We start from the raw sequence: 15,096 nt of genomic DNA on the forward strand, positions 1-15,096 counted from the left end.
AAAACAAGCAAAATTATCTGCCATTATAATGAAATAGTTTAAGTTAATATAATCACCTAAAACAAGTAAATAATGTTTGGAAATGGATTAAATAGAGGAGAAATATTAGATTAATAGACTAGATCTTTTTACTTGAGAAAATACCGTTTTGCAGTGTGTGTGCTGTACCTGCGGTTAAAAGTCCTGCGGTTAAAAGTCCTGCAGTTAAATGTCCTGTCCTTAAATGTCCTGTCCTTAAATGTCCTGTGGTTAAAAGTCCTGTGCTTAAATGTCCTGTGCTTAAAAGTCCTGTCCTTAAATGTCCTGCGGTTAAAAGTCCTGTCCTTAAATGTCCTCCGGTTAAAAGTTCTGCAGTTAAAATACCTGTCCTTAAATGTCCTGTGGTTAAAAGTTCTGCAGTTAAAAGACCTGTCCTTAAATGTCCTGTGGTTAAAAGTCATGTGCTTAAATGTCCTGTGCTTAAAAGTCCTGTCCTTAAATGTCCTGCGGTTAAAAGTCCTTTCCTTAAAAGTTCTGCAGTTAAAAGACCTGTCCTTAAATGTCCTGTGGTTAAAAGTCCTGTCCTTAAATGTCCTGCGGTTAAAAGTTCTGCAGTTAAAAGACCTGTCCTTAAATGTCCTGTGGTTAAAAGTCCTGTGCTTAAATGTCCTGTCCTTAAATGGCCTGCGGTTAAAAGTCCTGTGCTTAAATGTCCTGTGCTTAAAAGTCCTGTCCTTAAATGTCCTGCGGTTAAAAGTCCTGTCCTTAAAAGTTCTGCAGTTAAAAGACCTGTCCTTAAATGTCCTGTGGTTAAAAGTTCTGCAGTTAAAAGACCTGTCCCTAAATGTCCTGCAGTTAAAAGTCCTGTGCTTAAATGTCCTGTGCTTAAAAGTCCTGTCCTTAAATGTCCTGCGGTTAAAAGTCCTGTCCTTAAATGTCCTGCGGTTAAAAGTCCTGTCCTTAAACGTCCTGCGGTTAAAAGTTCTGCAGTTAAAAGACCTGTCCTTAAATGTCCTGTGGTTAAAAGTCCTGTCCTTAAATGTCCTGCGGTTAAAAGTTCTGCAGTTAAAAGACCTGTCCTTAAATGTCCTGTGGTTAAAAGTCCTGTGCTTAAATGTCCTGTGCTTAAATGTCCTGTGCTTAAATGTCCTGTCCTTAAATGTCCTGCGGTTAAAAGTTCTGCAGTTAAAAGACCTGTCCTTAAATGTCCTGTGGTTAAAAGTCCTGTCCTTAAATGTCCTGTGGTTAAAAGTCCTGTCCTTAAATGTCCTGTGGTTAAAAGTCCTGTCCTTAAATGTCCTGCGGTTAAAAGTTCTGTGGTTAAAGACCTTTAGTTTCCTGGAAATTATAATAATAATACACAGAATTACTGAAAAATGTATTATTCAACACAGCTTTTCTTTATCATTTAAATTGTGACTTTAGTGTACTTCAAATTTCCATCATCCTGAGGGGACGTGTTCCTCAGCGCTGCTCGTCAGTCTTCACTCCAATCTGATATAAAAGTAATACTGATTAAGGCCTTTCCAGACTCTGTTTCCACTGATGACTCTTCTCTCTCTCTCTGTCTTGAAACTCCGGCTTGAATATGAACAAGTTTTGAATCAACTAAATCTGTTCATCTGCAGAATAAAAGTGCTGCTGTTATTGTAGCCTTCCACAATTCCAATTCCACAAGAAAAGGCTTTTTAAATGAGGCTCAGATTTTCTGAGATTAATGTTCAGAAGAAAGAGCTTCTGTGGAAATGACTGGAGCTGCCCAACATCAAATCCCCCCGTTTTCCCTCCTCTTGCCTCAAACCAAGCCGAGCAGCCGAAACGTGCTTCATGTCAGAATTTTGCATCTTTAGTTTTAATATAGCCGACAACTTCTGGAGGATTATACCCGCCAGTTGGCCTGATGCTAATACCATGACTAAATCATCACACACTCACTACGAACTGTCCGGAGTTTTTCAGGAATTTCAATTCAGTCTGAATTCAAGAATTTATCCACTTATGTTAGAAATAAATGTGTCTGTTTTTATTTAACAGTGTGCTTTTAAGGAGGTTCTCATTTTCAGTCTCAGGTCCTCCCAGTGGTTCTTCCTCATAATCTTAAGGTGTTCTTCTTTGAGCCTTGGTTCCTTTCTGTGGTTCTTCCTCATAGCCTTGGACTTCTTTTTTTGAGTCTTAGTTCTTCTCAGTGGTTATTCCCCATAATCTAAGGGCGTTCTTTTGAGTTCTGGTTCCTCTCAATGGTTCTTTCTCATCTTCTTAGGGGGATGGTTTTCTTCTTTTAAATTCTGGTTCCTCTCAGTGGTTCTTCCTCATCTTCTTAGGGGGATGGTGTTCTTCTTTTAAGTTCTGGTTCCTCTCAGTGGTTCTTCCTCATCTTCTTAGGGGGATGGTGTTCTTCTTTTAAGTTCTGGTTCCTCTCAGTGGTTCTTCCTCATCTTCTTAGGAGGATGATGTTATTCTTTTGAATCATGGTTCTTCTAGGTGGTTCTTCCCCATAATCTTAGTGTGTTCTTCTTTTGAGTCTTGCTTCCTCTCAGTGGTTCTTCCTTATGGTCTTAGGGCAGGGGTGTCCAATCCTACCCACAAAGTGCTGGTGTGGCTTCAGGTTTTTACTCCAACAAAGCAGGAGGTCACCTGACTGAGTCACCCCCCACCTTGTCTTAGGGAGCACATTTTAATATAGCCCCCTTGAGACGCTCATTAAGGGGCTGCACCTGCGTTCTTGATCAAGCTGCTGTGGGAGAACGTCACTTGTAGAAAGCAGAATAAAAATACAGCTGAAAATGAAACTGAGTGATGTCTGTGGACGTTTCCAGATATGAGCCGTTTAAAGGGGTGAATTGGGAATCTGGCAGTATTCCTCGGCATTTTGAGGAAATGCTCTTTCTGTCTAATAAATCCAAACCCACTGCTTTTTAAACGCAGCCTGATTATAAATCATCATCTTACAGCTTCCAGTCCTGCATTTCCAATGGGCTGCTGGCGTCTGGGGGCGAGAGCTTCTCATAACACGGCGCGCCTGCCAGAGCCAGAGAAATTGATTTCTTCTCAATCCAAACGTTGAAAATCAACATTCTCTACGTGTTCATGTGGTTTTTACCTCCAACAGCTTTCTGGGATGTATCGTTTTGAGATTTCTCATGGACATTTGCAGGAGGATGTGGAGCAGAGGTCTTCAGCTCTGGATCCTGTGTCCAGTTTCTGGCCCTGGATTTTGTAATTACTGGTAGCTCATTATGGGATAGAACAGAGGCCTCTTTTCCACTGTGGAGCCAAGTGGTTCTCAGGGCCGTACTGTGCCGTTCCACACTGGTCAGTACAGGACAGGTTCCGTTTCTGTAACTCCAGTTACTGTTGTAAGATTTTATTGTTTTTATTTACGATATCAAAGCCCCAGTTAGTCGAGTCAAGCCTGCACTGGGCTGTTAAGTTAACTGGGAGAGGTAAAGCATCAGTAAAGCTTTAGTTAGTCAGAATCGAACCTGTTCTGTGGTTCTGTGCTAACTAAACCAATGACGGACTCATACAGATGTGCCCTCAAAGGCACAACTCTGCTTTTAAGGTCCAATCATACAACTTAAAATGTTTTTCTCCAGGGAAAAGTACCTTTTCTAATATTTTACAGCTAAAACCCTGAAGACAAGACAGGGTGAACAGAGTCAACACACGCTGAGAATATAGCTGCATATAGAAGTGGTACAATCATGTTCCCTAACTGAAGGTTCTGAAGACGCACGTGTATCCAAACAGCTGGATTTACTGCATCTGCTTCATATCATACTAAACCCTTCTCCTAGAGCGAGAACAAACACACACTCTTGGAATCATCCACTCCTGACCAGCCATTAAAGCGTTCAAAAGTCTCTATTGCACAGACAAAATTCAGGCTTTACTATGGCTGTTACCTGTTTAACCCATGCTAACACTCTTCAGTCCATGTTTATAGAGAACAGCGAGTCATCGAGTGTCAGAAACCACATAATCGAGTCTATTAGAGAGACTAAGCACCTCCGCACAGTCTAGACACTGAGTGTCTTTACATGCACTCAATAATCTGATTATAATCTAGGTTTCTGCACTTATCTGATTATTCAAGAGGCCGTGCAAACAGCACACTCTGATGTCTTAGATCGGTTTAAGGTCTGGAAATCAGATCAAGTTTATTTAAGATTTCTCAGTGCTGTGAACTCTTACTTTCTCAGTCTGAGCATGAGCGTGAACAGACAGCGGATTCAGAAATGAGCCGCAGCGTCGACACAAGACGCAGCAGAACAGCGAAGCTGAAAACAACTACATGCTTGACGAAATGAAGGACTTCAATATTCTTTGTCTTCTAAATGATGTTTGCTCGTATTTTCAGGTAAAGTGGCTCAATGATTTAAAAAAGCTGCAGCATGAAGTTTGAGTTTTACATCACGTTTTCTGCGAGTTTATTGGCTGGTTCTGTGAGTTTATTGGCTGGTTCTGCGAGTTTATTGGCTGGTTCTGCGAGTTTATTGGCTGGTTCTGTGAGTTTATTGGCTGGTTCTGCAAGTTTATTGGCTGGTTCTGTGAGTTTATTGGCTGGTTCTGCGAGTTTATTGGCTGGTTCTGCGAGTTTATTGGCTTGTTCTGCAAGTTTATTGGCTGGTTCTGTGAGTTTATTGGCTGGTTCTGCGAGTTTATCGGCTGGTTCTGTGAGTTTATTGGATGTAAGTTTATTGGCTGGTTCTGTGAGTTTATAGGCTGGTTCTGTGAGTTTATTGGCTGGTTCTGCGAGTTTATCGGCTGGTTCTGCGAGTTTATTGGCTGGTTCTGCGAGTTTATCGGCTGGTTCTGCAAATTTTTCGGCTGGTTCTGCGAGTTTATCGGCTGGTTCTGTGAGTTTATTGGCTGGTTCTGTGAGTTTATCGGCTGGTTCTGCGAGTTTATCGGCTGGTTCTGTGAGTTTATTGGCTGGTTCTGTGAGTTTATTGGCTGGTTCTGCGAGTTTATTGGCTGGTTCTGTGAGTTTATTGGCTGGTTCTGCGAGTTTATTGGCTGGTTCTGCGAGTTTATTGGCTGGTTCTGTGAGTTTATTGGCTGGTTCTGTGAGTTTATTGGATGTAAGTTTATTGGGTGGTTCTGTGAGTTTATTGGCTGGTTCTGTGAGTTTATTGGATGTAAGTTTATTGGCTGGTTCTGCGAGTTTATTGGCTGGTTCTGCGAGTTTATCGGCTGGGTCTGTAAGTTTATCGGCTGGTTCTGCGAGTTTATCGGCTGGTTCTGCGAGTTTATCGGCTGGTTCTGTGAGTTTATTGGATGTAAGTTTATTGGCTGGTTCTGCGAGTTTATTGGCTGGTTCTGTGAGTTTATTGGATGTAAGTTTATTGGCTGGTTCTGTGAGTTTATTGGCTGGTTCTGCGAGTTTATCGGCTGGTTCTGCGAGTTTATTGGCTGGTTCTGCGAGTTTATCGGCTGGTTCTGCAAATTTTTCGGCTGGTTCTGCGAGTTTATCGGCTGGTTCTGTGAGTTTATTGGCTGGTTCTGTGAGTTTATCGGCTGGTTCTGCGAGTTTATCGGCTGGTTCTGTGAGTTTATTGGCTGGTTCTGCGAGTTTATTGGCTGGTTCTGCGAGTTTATTGGCTGGTTCTGTGAGTTTTCGGCTGGTTCTGTGAGTTTATCGGCTGGTTCTGTGAGTTTATCGGCTGGTTATAAAGCAGAAATCTGATTACTGTCTGAGTCACGTAAACCCGGAGTTTCCCCACTGTCTGATTACTGAACCAGTTACTGACCCAGTCTGATTTACTGCAGTTATCAGATTATTAAGTGCATGTAAACCCACTGAACCAGTTACTGACCCAGTCAGATTTACTGCAGTTATCAGATTATTAAGTGCATGTAAACCCACTGAACCAGTTACTGACCCAGTCAGATTTACTGCAGTTATCAGATTATTAAGTGCATGTAAACCCACTCAGCGTATCTGATGATTCAGGCAGGCAAACTGGTGAATTGGTGTAGAGACTGCATTACTGTTTAGCTACATTAGCCTCAGAGCTCCAGCGCTCCAGCGTTAAGCCACAGGTCAAATTTATTGCTGTTTAGACTGTTTGTCTGTTCGGGTTACAGAGAGAAAGACGTGAAACAATCAGAGCATGAACTGAGCTGATATAATCTGGGACTCGGAAAACCCAGTGCACCCTTTGTGTTTTAAAAGGGGGGAATGAAAGGGGTCTGTATTCTTTCTCATCCATTTTCATTCTTTTTCAGAGGGAAATGAAAGGCTGCCTCCAGGGGACTGCCTTTAAAAGAACGGAGGGGAAAAAGCTGGAGTCACTCTGACACGCTGACTGACGGTTTTCTGACACATGGCCTGCGGCGATTTCGGCTGTAAGACATCTGAGCCTCTCGGCCTCTCGGTGCTGCTTCACCAGCTTTGTCAACTGTGGATCGATGCTGAATAAAAGAGATTTAAATTCACTGGATTCTTATGTGCCCATCAGTTTCACATCAACAACATATACAAGATCAGCACAGTCACTGCCAGTAGGGCGTTTACCCACAGACACGGACTCTACAGATGTAATGCGTCTCATTCATGAGGACACGTCCGAATCCAGTACAGCCCAAGTAAGTAGAGTCTCGTCAAGTGTCGAAAGAGCAGCTGGAGTTTAGTTTTACTCTCAAATCTGTTTCATCTCCTGTCCTCACTCAGCCGAACACCAAGCTGTACGTGCCTGACTCTCTTTAGGCTGGACGGGATTTTGTAAAGTGGTTTCAACTTCACAACAGCAGCTACGCGACTGTGGGGCCTGGAGAGGTCCGGGTTGGTTGCAGCAGCGGTACGACTTTATATGAATGTCACGTTTGTAAGCATCTATAAACACATTTATAACATGTTATAATGCATTCATATAAATATACATATTCATAAAAATGATTTAAACTGAATTACACTTTATAGCCATGTTTATTATACTTTAGGAATTGTTAGTATAATGCATTATAAGTAGTGTTAATAACATGTTATACTGTCTGTCCCATAGACCTCAGTCCCAGCTTGGAGAGTTTAAAGACTAATATAAAGTTTATTCACTGAGATCTCCAGTGTTTATTCCTCAGCGCTGGAGCTGTTAGAGCTGCATCATCTTCAGAGCTTCAGTCCTGAATATTCAGATGCTCCAAACCGGCCGTCCAGCCTAGAATCACTGCTACAGTGAGCTTCTCTTACCCAGCGCCCCACTTTAAATGCTACACTACATTACATCACAACAAACCGAGCACCCATCAGCCCCTCCCCTGATCCTCCTCTGACATCACACTGAGCATGGAGTCGCTGTGGAGTGAAGGCCTGGAGAGGGAGGGGCGAGACAGTCGAGCGCTGGCTTTGTAATTTGTTCCCTCAGTGGTTCTAACATCGAGCACTAGAACCCTTCACTCTGCAACACTACACAACACTACAGTACAGTAATGCTGGTTTCTGCTGGCGTTCTATTGGATATGCAGTGTTAAGTCAGTGCCAGGCTAACGGTGGTGAACATTAACGGTGGTGAACATTATCAGTGGTGTACATTAACAGTGGTGAACATTAACAGTGGTGAACATTAACAGTGGTGAACATTATCAGTGGTGTACATTAACAGTGGTGAACATTAACAGTGGTGAACATTAACAGTGGTGCACATTAACAGTGGTGAACATTAACGGTGGTGCACATTAACAGTGGTGAACATTAACAGTGGTGAACATTAACAGTGGTGAACATTATCAGTGGTGTACATTAACAGTGGTGAACATTAACAGTGGTGAACATTAACAGTGGTGAACATTAACGGTGGTGAACATTAACAGTGGTGAACATTAACGGTGGTGCACATTAACGGTGGTGAACATTAACAGTGGTGAACATTATCAGTGGTGTACATTAACAGTGGTGAACATTAACAGTGGTGAACATTATCAGTGGTGTACATTAACAGTGGTGAACATTAACAGTGGTGAACATTAACGGTGGTGAACATTAACGGTGGTGCACATTAACAGTGGTGAACATTAACAGTGGTGAACATTAACAGTGGTGAACATTAACGGTGGTGAACATTAACAGTGGTGCACATTAACAGTGGTGAACATTAACAGTGGTGTACATTAACAGTGGTGAACATTAACAGTGGTGAACATTAACGGTGGTGAACATTAACGGTGGTGCACATTAACGGTGGTGCACATTAACAGTGGTGAACATTAACAGTGGTGAACATTAACAGTGGTGCACATTAACAGTGGTGAACATTAACGGTGGTGAACATTAACGGTGGTGAACATTAACGGTGGTGAACATTAACCCTAACCCTAACCCTAAATCTCGCTCATAAGAACCCTCGTTTATAAGAACCCTTGTTTATAAGGACCCTTGTTTATAAGGACCCTTGTTTATAAGAACCCTTGTTTATAAGGACCCTTGTTTATAAGGACCCTTGTTTATAAGGGTGGACCGAATCAAACTCTTATTTCAGAACAGTGAGGGCTTTTCTGTGATACGGGCCCTTTAACAGTTCACAGTGTGGATAAATGGTCAGTATGGCAGCATTAGTTAAACTCCTACACGTCCAGCGTTTCTCCTCACAGCCAGAGCGCTGGCACTGTGACTAACGTCCACCAACACAAGCTGATGCAAGTTGGCAGTGGCCATGAGTCATGTGGAGTGAAATATTCACCAAAACAACTGTTATAAACCTCCTGCACACCGCCATGAAATATGAAACGCAAACACAGCCCACAGCCGCATTACATCAGATAATGGCTCCTTTCACTGATCGCCATGATTTATTGATTAAAGAAGTCTCTGCAGACGTGATTAGACCGTCTAAACCGGCGGACGCCTGAGGCCACACTGTGCATGTTATATTAAACAGCCCACATCATTACTTTTCAATAAGAGTTTGATGCTGTATGTAAACAGAGCTAAAGTTCCAAGAGACAGCAAGTTTATTCCCTGGTGATGCCACAGCCATCCGTAACCGGGGGGAGCTGCTGTTACTGATGTAAAAAATGTCAAACTGAACTAAAGTGTGATAAACTGTGAGTAGTGAATGCTGAGAGAGCGCCCCCTGCTGTTTATCAGAGCGCCCCCTGCTGTTTATCAGAACGCCCCCTGCTGTTTATCAGAGTCGCCCCCTGCTGTTTATCAGAGTCGCCCCCTGCTGTTTATCAGAGCGCCCCCTGCTGTTTATCAGAGCTCCCCCTGCTGTTTATCAGAGCTCCCCCTGCTGTTTATCAGAGTTGCCCCCTGCTGTTTATCAGAGTCGCCCCCTGCTGTTTATCAGAGTCGCCCCCTGCTGTTTATCAGAGCTCCCCCTGCTGTTTATCAGAGCGCCCCCTGCTGTTTATCAGAGCTCCCCCTGCTGTTTATCAGAGCGCCCCCTGCTGTTTATCAGAGCTGCCCCTGCTGTTTATCAGAGCGCCCCCTGCTGTTTATCAGAGCTCCCCCTGCTGTTTATCAGAACTCCCCCTGCTGTTTATTACAGCGCCCCCTGCTGCTTATCAGAGCGCCCCCTGCTGTTTATCACAGCGCCCTCTGCTGTTTATCAGAGCTCCCCCTGCTGTTTATCAGAGCTCCCCCTGCTGTTTATCAGAGCTCCCCCTGCTGTTTATTAGAGCGCCCCTGCTGTTTATCAGAGCTCCCCCTGCTGTTTATCAGAGCGCCCCCTGCTGTTTATCAGAGCTCCCCCTGCTGTTTATCAGAGCTCCCCCTGCTGTTTATTACAGCGCCCCCTGCTGTTTATTACAGCGCCCCCTGCTGTTTATCAGAGCGCCCCCTGCTGTTTATCAGAGCTCCCCCTGCTGTTTATCAGAGCGCCCCCTGCTGTTTATCAGAGCTCCCCCTGCTGTTTATCAGAGCTCCCCCTGCTGTTTATTAGAGCGCCCCCTGCTGTTTATCAGAGCTCCCCCTGCTGTTTATCAGAGCTCCCCCTGCTGTTTATCAGAGCGTCCCCTGCTGTTTATCAGAGCTCCCCCTGCTGTTTATCAGAGCTCCCCCTGCTGTTTATTACAGCGCCCCCTGCTGTTTATTAGAGCTCCCCCTGCTGTTTATTACAGCGCCCCCTGCTGTTTATTACAGCGCCCCCTGCTGTTTATCAGAGTCGCCCCCTGCTGTTTATCAGAGCTCCCCCTGCTGTTTATTAGAGCGCCCCCTGCTGTTTATCAGAGCTCCCCCTGCTGTTTATCAGAGCTCCCCCTGCTGTTTATCAGAGCGCCCCCTGCTGTTTATCAGAGCTCCCCCTGCTGTTTATCAGAGCGCCCCCTGCTGTTTATCAGAGTTGCCCCCTGCTGTTTATCAGAGCTCCCCCTGCTGTTTATCAGAGCGCCCCCTGCTGTTTATCAGAGCGCCCCCTGCTGTTTATCAGAGCTCCCCCTGCTGTTTATCAGAGTTACCCCTGCTGTTTATCAGAGCTCCCCCTGCTGTTTATCAGAGCGCCCCCTGCTGTTTATCAGAGCACCCCCTGCTGTTTATCAGAGCGCCCCCTGCTGTTTATCAGAGCTCCCCCTGCTGTTTATCAGAGCGCCCCCTGCTGTTTATCAGAGTCGCCCCCTACTGTTTATCAGAGCTCCCCCTGCTGTTTATCAGAGTCGCCCCCTGCTGTTTATCAGAGCGCCCCCTGCTGTTTATCAGAGTCGCCCCCTGCTGTTTATCAGAGTCGCCCCCTGCTGTTTATCAGAGTCGTCCCCTGCTGTTTATCAGAGTCGCCCCTGATGTTTATCAGAGCGCCCCCTGCTGTTTATCAGAGCTCCCCCTGCTGTTTATCAGAGCGCCCCCTGCTGTTTATCAGAGCGCCCCCTGCTGTTTATCAGAGTCCCCCCTGCTGTTTATCAGAGCGCCCCCTGCTGTATATCAGAGCTCCCCCTGCTGTTTATCAGAGCGCCCCCTGCTGTTTATCAGAGCTCCCCCTGCTGTTTATCAGAGTTACCCCTGCTGTTTATCAGAGCTCCCCCTGCTGTTTATCAGAGCGCCCCCTGCTGTTTATCAGAGCACCCCCTGCTGTTTATCAGAGCGCCCCCTGCTGTTTATCAGAGCTCCCCCTGCTGTTTATCAGAGCGCCCCCTGCTGTTTATCAGAGTCGCCCCCTACTGTTTATCAGAGCTCCCCCTGCTGTTTATCAGAGTCGCCCCCTGCTGTTTATCAGAGCGCCCCCTGCTGTTTATCAGAGTCGCCCCCTGCTGTTTATCAGAGTCGCCCCCTGCTGTTTATCAGAGTCGTCCCCTGCTGTTTATCAGAGTCGCCCCTGATGTTTATCAGAGCGCCCCCTGCTGTTTATCAGAGCTCCCCCTGCTGTTTATCAGAGCGCCCCCTGCTGTTTATCAGAGCGCCCCCTGCTGTTTATCAGAGTCCCCCCTGCTGTTTATCAGAGCGCCCCCTGCTGTATATCAGAGCTCCCCCTGCTGTTTATCAGAGCGCCCCCTGCTGTTTATCAGAGCTCCCCCTGCTGTTTATCAGAGCGCCCCCTGCTGTATATCAGAGCTCCCCCTGCTGTTTATCAGAGCGCCCCCTGCTGTTTATCAGAGTGTCGCCGCTCCCAGTTTCAGTCTCCATTTCCCAAACGCTTTAGCTGAGCGCGCTAACGTTCCTCCTCCTAATAAACAGTCACACGTTCAGCTCCGCCTCCTCATTATTCACCACCATCACTGTAATACTCCATCATCTACATTAACACAGGAAGGTGGTCAGAGGGGCGGTGGAGTTCGAGTCGGCAGCGTCTGAGATGTTTAAAACGCAGAGTTAGAAGAGAAAATCATCTCCCAGTGAAAGCCGCGTTTTACAGTAGGAATAAATGGAGCTCATTATGCTGGTAGTGAACTACGCTGCCTGACTCAGCCGCCTCAGAACCAGAGAAACGGGCCTTAAACAGAAGTCAGGACCCTGCTGGGGTTCATCCTGAAGTTAGGACAGGATTTAGGAGGTTTAGTCCAGTCAGGATGTTTAACTGGAGTTAATGATGAGATGAAGGGAGGAGCTGATATAGAGATCGTAACTGTTCTCTCTCTCTCTCTCTCTCTCTCTCTCTCTCTCTCTGGGTGGGATGGGTGGTCCTCCTTCTCCTTAGATTACTCACAGCAATGTTAGCCAGCACAGGCATCTGTTAGCTGATGTAACAGAGTTAGCAGTCAGTGGTCAGTGACACTGTGTTCGGATGGTGCTACATTTCACTACAGAGAGAAGCCAGAGGGAACTGGACAAAGCACTGAATAGAAAACACAGAAAAATGGCCAAGAAATAAATAAGTCAACATTCAAATAAATGGTTCTACATAGAACCACGAACACTCAAAGAAGACTTTGCATGATTAACAGGTTCTTTGTTATTTAAAATGTTCTTCAGACTGATGGAGAATGTGCTTTAGATGGTTCTGTACACATTTCTTTTTGAAAATGGTTCTAAATAGCACCCAAAAGGGTTCCTCTATTATTACTGTGTCAAGCTTGTAACAACAGAAGAACCCTTTTGAGTGGTATAGAACCAAAGTGTCTACCTAGAACCACCTAAAGCACATTTGTGCATATTTTGCATCAATACAAAGAAGATACATGATACGGAGAACCCTTCAATCGCACAAAGGGTTCTGCGAGTGTTCAGGGTTCTATATAGAACAATTCTCTTGATTTTTTTACTAAAATTACAGTTAATATACACTTTTTTGTTTTAATCATGGTTTATTATACACACGCATGTTCTAAGCTGCTTCTCCCTCAGGGTCACGAGGTGGTTTATTACATATATACATATACACACACACACACACTCACACACACACATATGCTGAACAGCTTTGCCAGTGACTTTAAATGACATGCATCAACTTAGATGAGCAGATTTAGGTGATCCACCTCAATGTTTCATTGGGCATCAAATTCCATATAAAACCGCACTGCATGTACAGCACTAATGATCAATGAGTCCCGTTTGACTGGATTTAGTGGCTTTTTTTTACACACACATATATATATATCTTTTTTTTTTGGGTGTCCCAAATAATTGACATGATTTCTTAGTCCTAACATCGTAGCCAATTCTCCCTCAAACGACCTCAAATTTCAACAAAATGCGTAAAAACAAACGAAGTTTAATTCTGAATTGTTCTTCAGGTTGAAGAACGGCGGTCATTAGAAATGAAAAGGCATGTTGTGAGTTAGAAAACGCTCGAATGCGGTCAAACAGAAGTGAGAAGCGCATTTTCCAGGAAATTCAATAAAAATGCACCAACTGGACAGCAGATTTGGACACGGCACAAAAAAGTCATGCGAGTGAGTTTGTCAGGAGCTGGACTACGACTGGACGTGTGTCGCGTCACCGGCGGTGCGCATACGGAACCTTTGTGAAGCTGTGAAATCGGTTATAAAACCTACATCCCTCCCTCGGAATTCCTTGTTCGAATTTTGATAAGTAAACCTTGTGTTGTTGAACACGAAGCCCATTTCGTGTCGTTTGCCTCGGACGTGCAGTTACTCAGATACTCACACCTCAGATGATCTCAGTTGACTGGGACACCCTGTATTTTTAAAATGGACCACTTTTCTCTCTGTTCCTGATCAGATGTCCCAGAAACACTGGGACATGTTGGCTATAGTGAAAATAGTATTGCAGTATTCTGTTTTTGCATTATCGCCCACCTCTGCTGGTGGCATGTCACTCTGTTTTGGGCTACATGCAGTAAAACACATGAAGGCTGCAAATACCTGTGCTAAACAGTCCCAGTCTGCCTTTAACCCTGTGCTCACGTTCCTCCAGGACAGCATCAACAACCTCAAACAGCGGAATAAGTTGGATATTATGATGCAGCTCAACTGAATCACTCCACAGCTTTGTAAACGACTCAGAACTGCCTGCGTTTCTCTGCCTCTGATCTAGAACAGCAAGCGTGACCGTGTGTTTGGTGTGTCCAGCGTGCGCTTTAATGCGTGTTTGGTGATGTACTCACGGCAGAAGGTCGCTGGATGCAGATCAGCAGCAGCAGTTTCAGCACCACGGACAGCGGCAGCATCCTCAGCTATAAACCCCCTCATTCACTGCAACATCTCCTCCTCTCCTCCTGTCCGCCTGCTCCGAGCACACACACATACACACGAACACGCGCACTCAGGGCAGCCTCACCGGCGTCGCAGCTCCGCCAGCAGTGCAGCGGGAAAGTTTCCAGCAGCACTGACGAAGCTAACAGCATCACACACTACAGACTGCAGTAGTTAATGGAGCTGAGCATGTCAGAGCACAGATGCTGAAACCTGCCTCTGTAATCTATTAACAATACATGACGAGCTCAGAATCAGATTGATATTAGCAGATAATTGCTTAAAAATGTTTAGATTTGTCCGGTGTCTCAGGAAGGGCTTATATCTGTAGTTTGGCTCCAAACCAACACAGATCAGCAAACAAAACAAGGAGCAAGGGGCTTGAAAAGATCTTCACATGCAATGATTTGCCTCTATAAACAAAGATCTGCACTGCTACTATCCAACTCACTGCTGTCGGGAAGGAAACCTGTTCTTGACATTGTGTGTTAATTTCATGGTGAATGGACCTAAAGAAACGGCCCAAAATGACTTGGAAAGACGTCTGGTTCCATTGACTTACATTAAAAGTAAAGTAAAGTTTTTTCTTTCTCCTGTAAAGTTTCCGTTGGGCGATACGAGGTTTTCTTCCGACCACAGCGAAATGGTAGTGGTGGATGAGGTGAACTCAAATTTCTATCACGGTATTTTCTACTAATCAGATGATAACGATATCAGGATATTAAATAAACCGAAAGAGCATTATGGTAACATTAATAATAGTAACAAAATAATGCAAAAATGTATTATTATTATTATTATTATTATTATTACGTTCCTGGGACCAAGCCCAAAATGGCAGAGCATTAAGCCTATAATGGTCTTGATAACTAATCATTAAACAAACAGCTGCAGGAAGTCAGTGTGGAGACATTTTCACTCTGATTTCTTTAACCCTAGTGTGCTGTCCAGGGCTGAGGGACTCATGTTCAGTGTTTACCAACAGAAAAAAATGATTATTTCAATCTCAGATTCTTGGTCTTTGCTCATTTCTGTGAAAAACATATAAAATAACCCATTTTCAGGGTCTTCACTCTGTTCACCCCCCCACATATT

The 15,096-nt window shown here is 44.7% G+C and overlaps 1 protein-coding gene across 1 annotated transcript in view; it reads right to left on the minus strand.

Moving 5' to 3' along the window:
- Window positions 1-14,136, minus strand: part of olfm3b (olfactomedin 3b) — a 34,632-nt gene extending 20,496 nt beyond the window's left edge. Inside the window, exon 1 of the mRNA XM_037547687.1 lies at window positions 13,914-14,136. Within this exon, the coding sequence (XP_037403584.1) occupies window positions 13,914-13,976 (63 nt within the window). The 5' untranslated portion in view covers window positions 13,977-14,136. The remainder of the gene's footprint in view (window positions 1-13,913) is intronic.
- Between the last annotated feature and the right edge of the window lie 960 nt (window positions 14,137-15,096).

This window comes from Pygocentrus nattereri, chromosome 19 (assembly GCF_015220715.1).
Source record: "Pygocentrus nattereri isolate fPygNat1 chromosome 19, fPygNat1.pri, whole genome shotgun sequence".
Taxonomy (NCBI): Eukaryota; Metazoa; Chordata; class Actinopteri; order Characiformes; family Serrasalmidae; genus Pygocentrus; species Pygocentrus nattereri.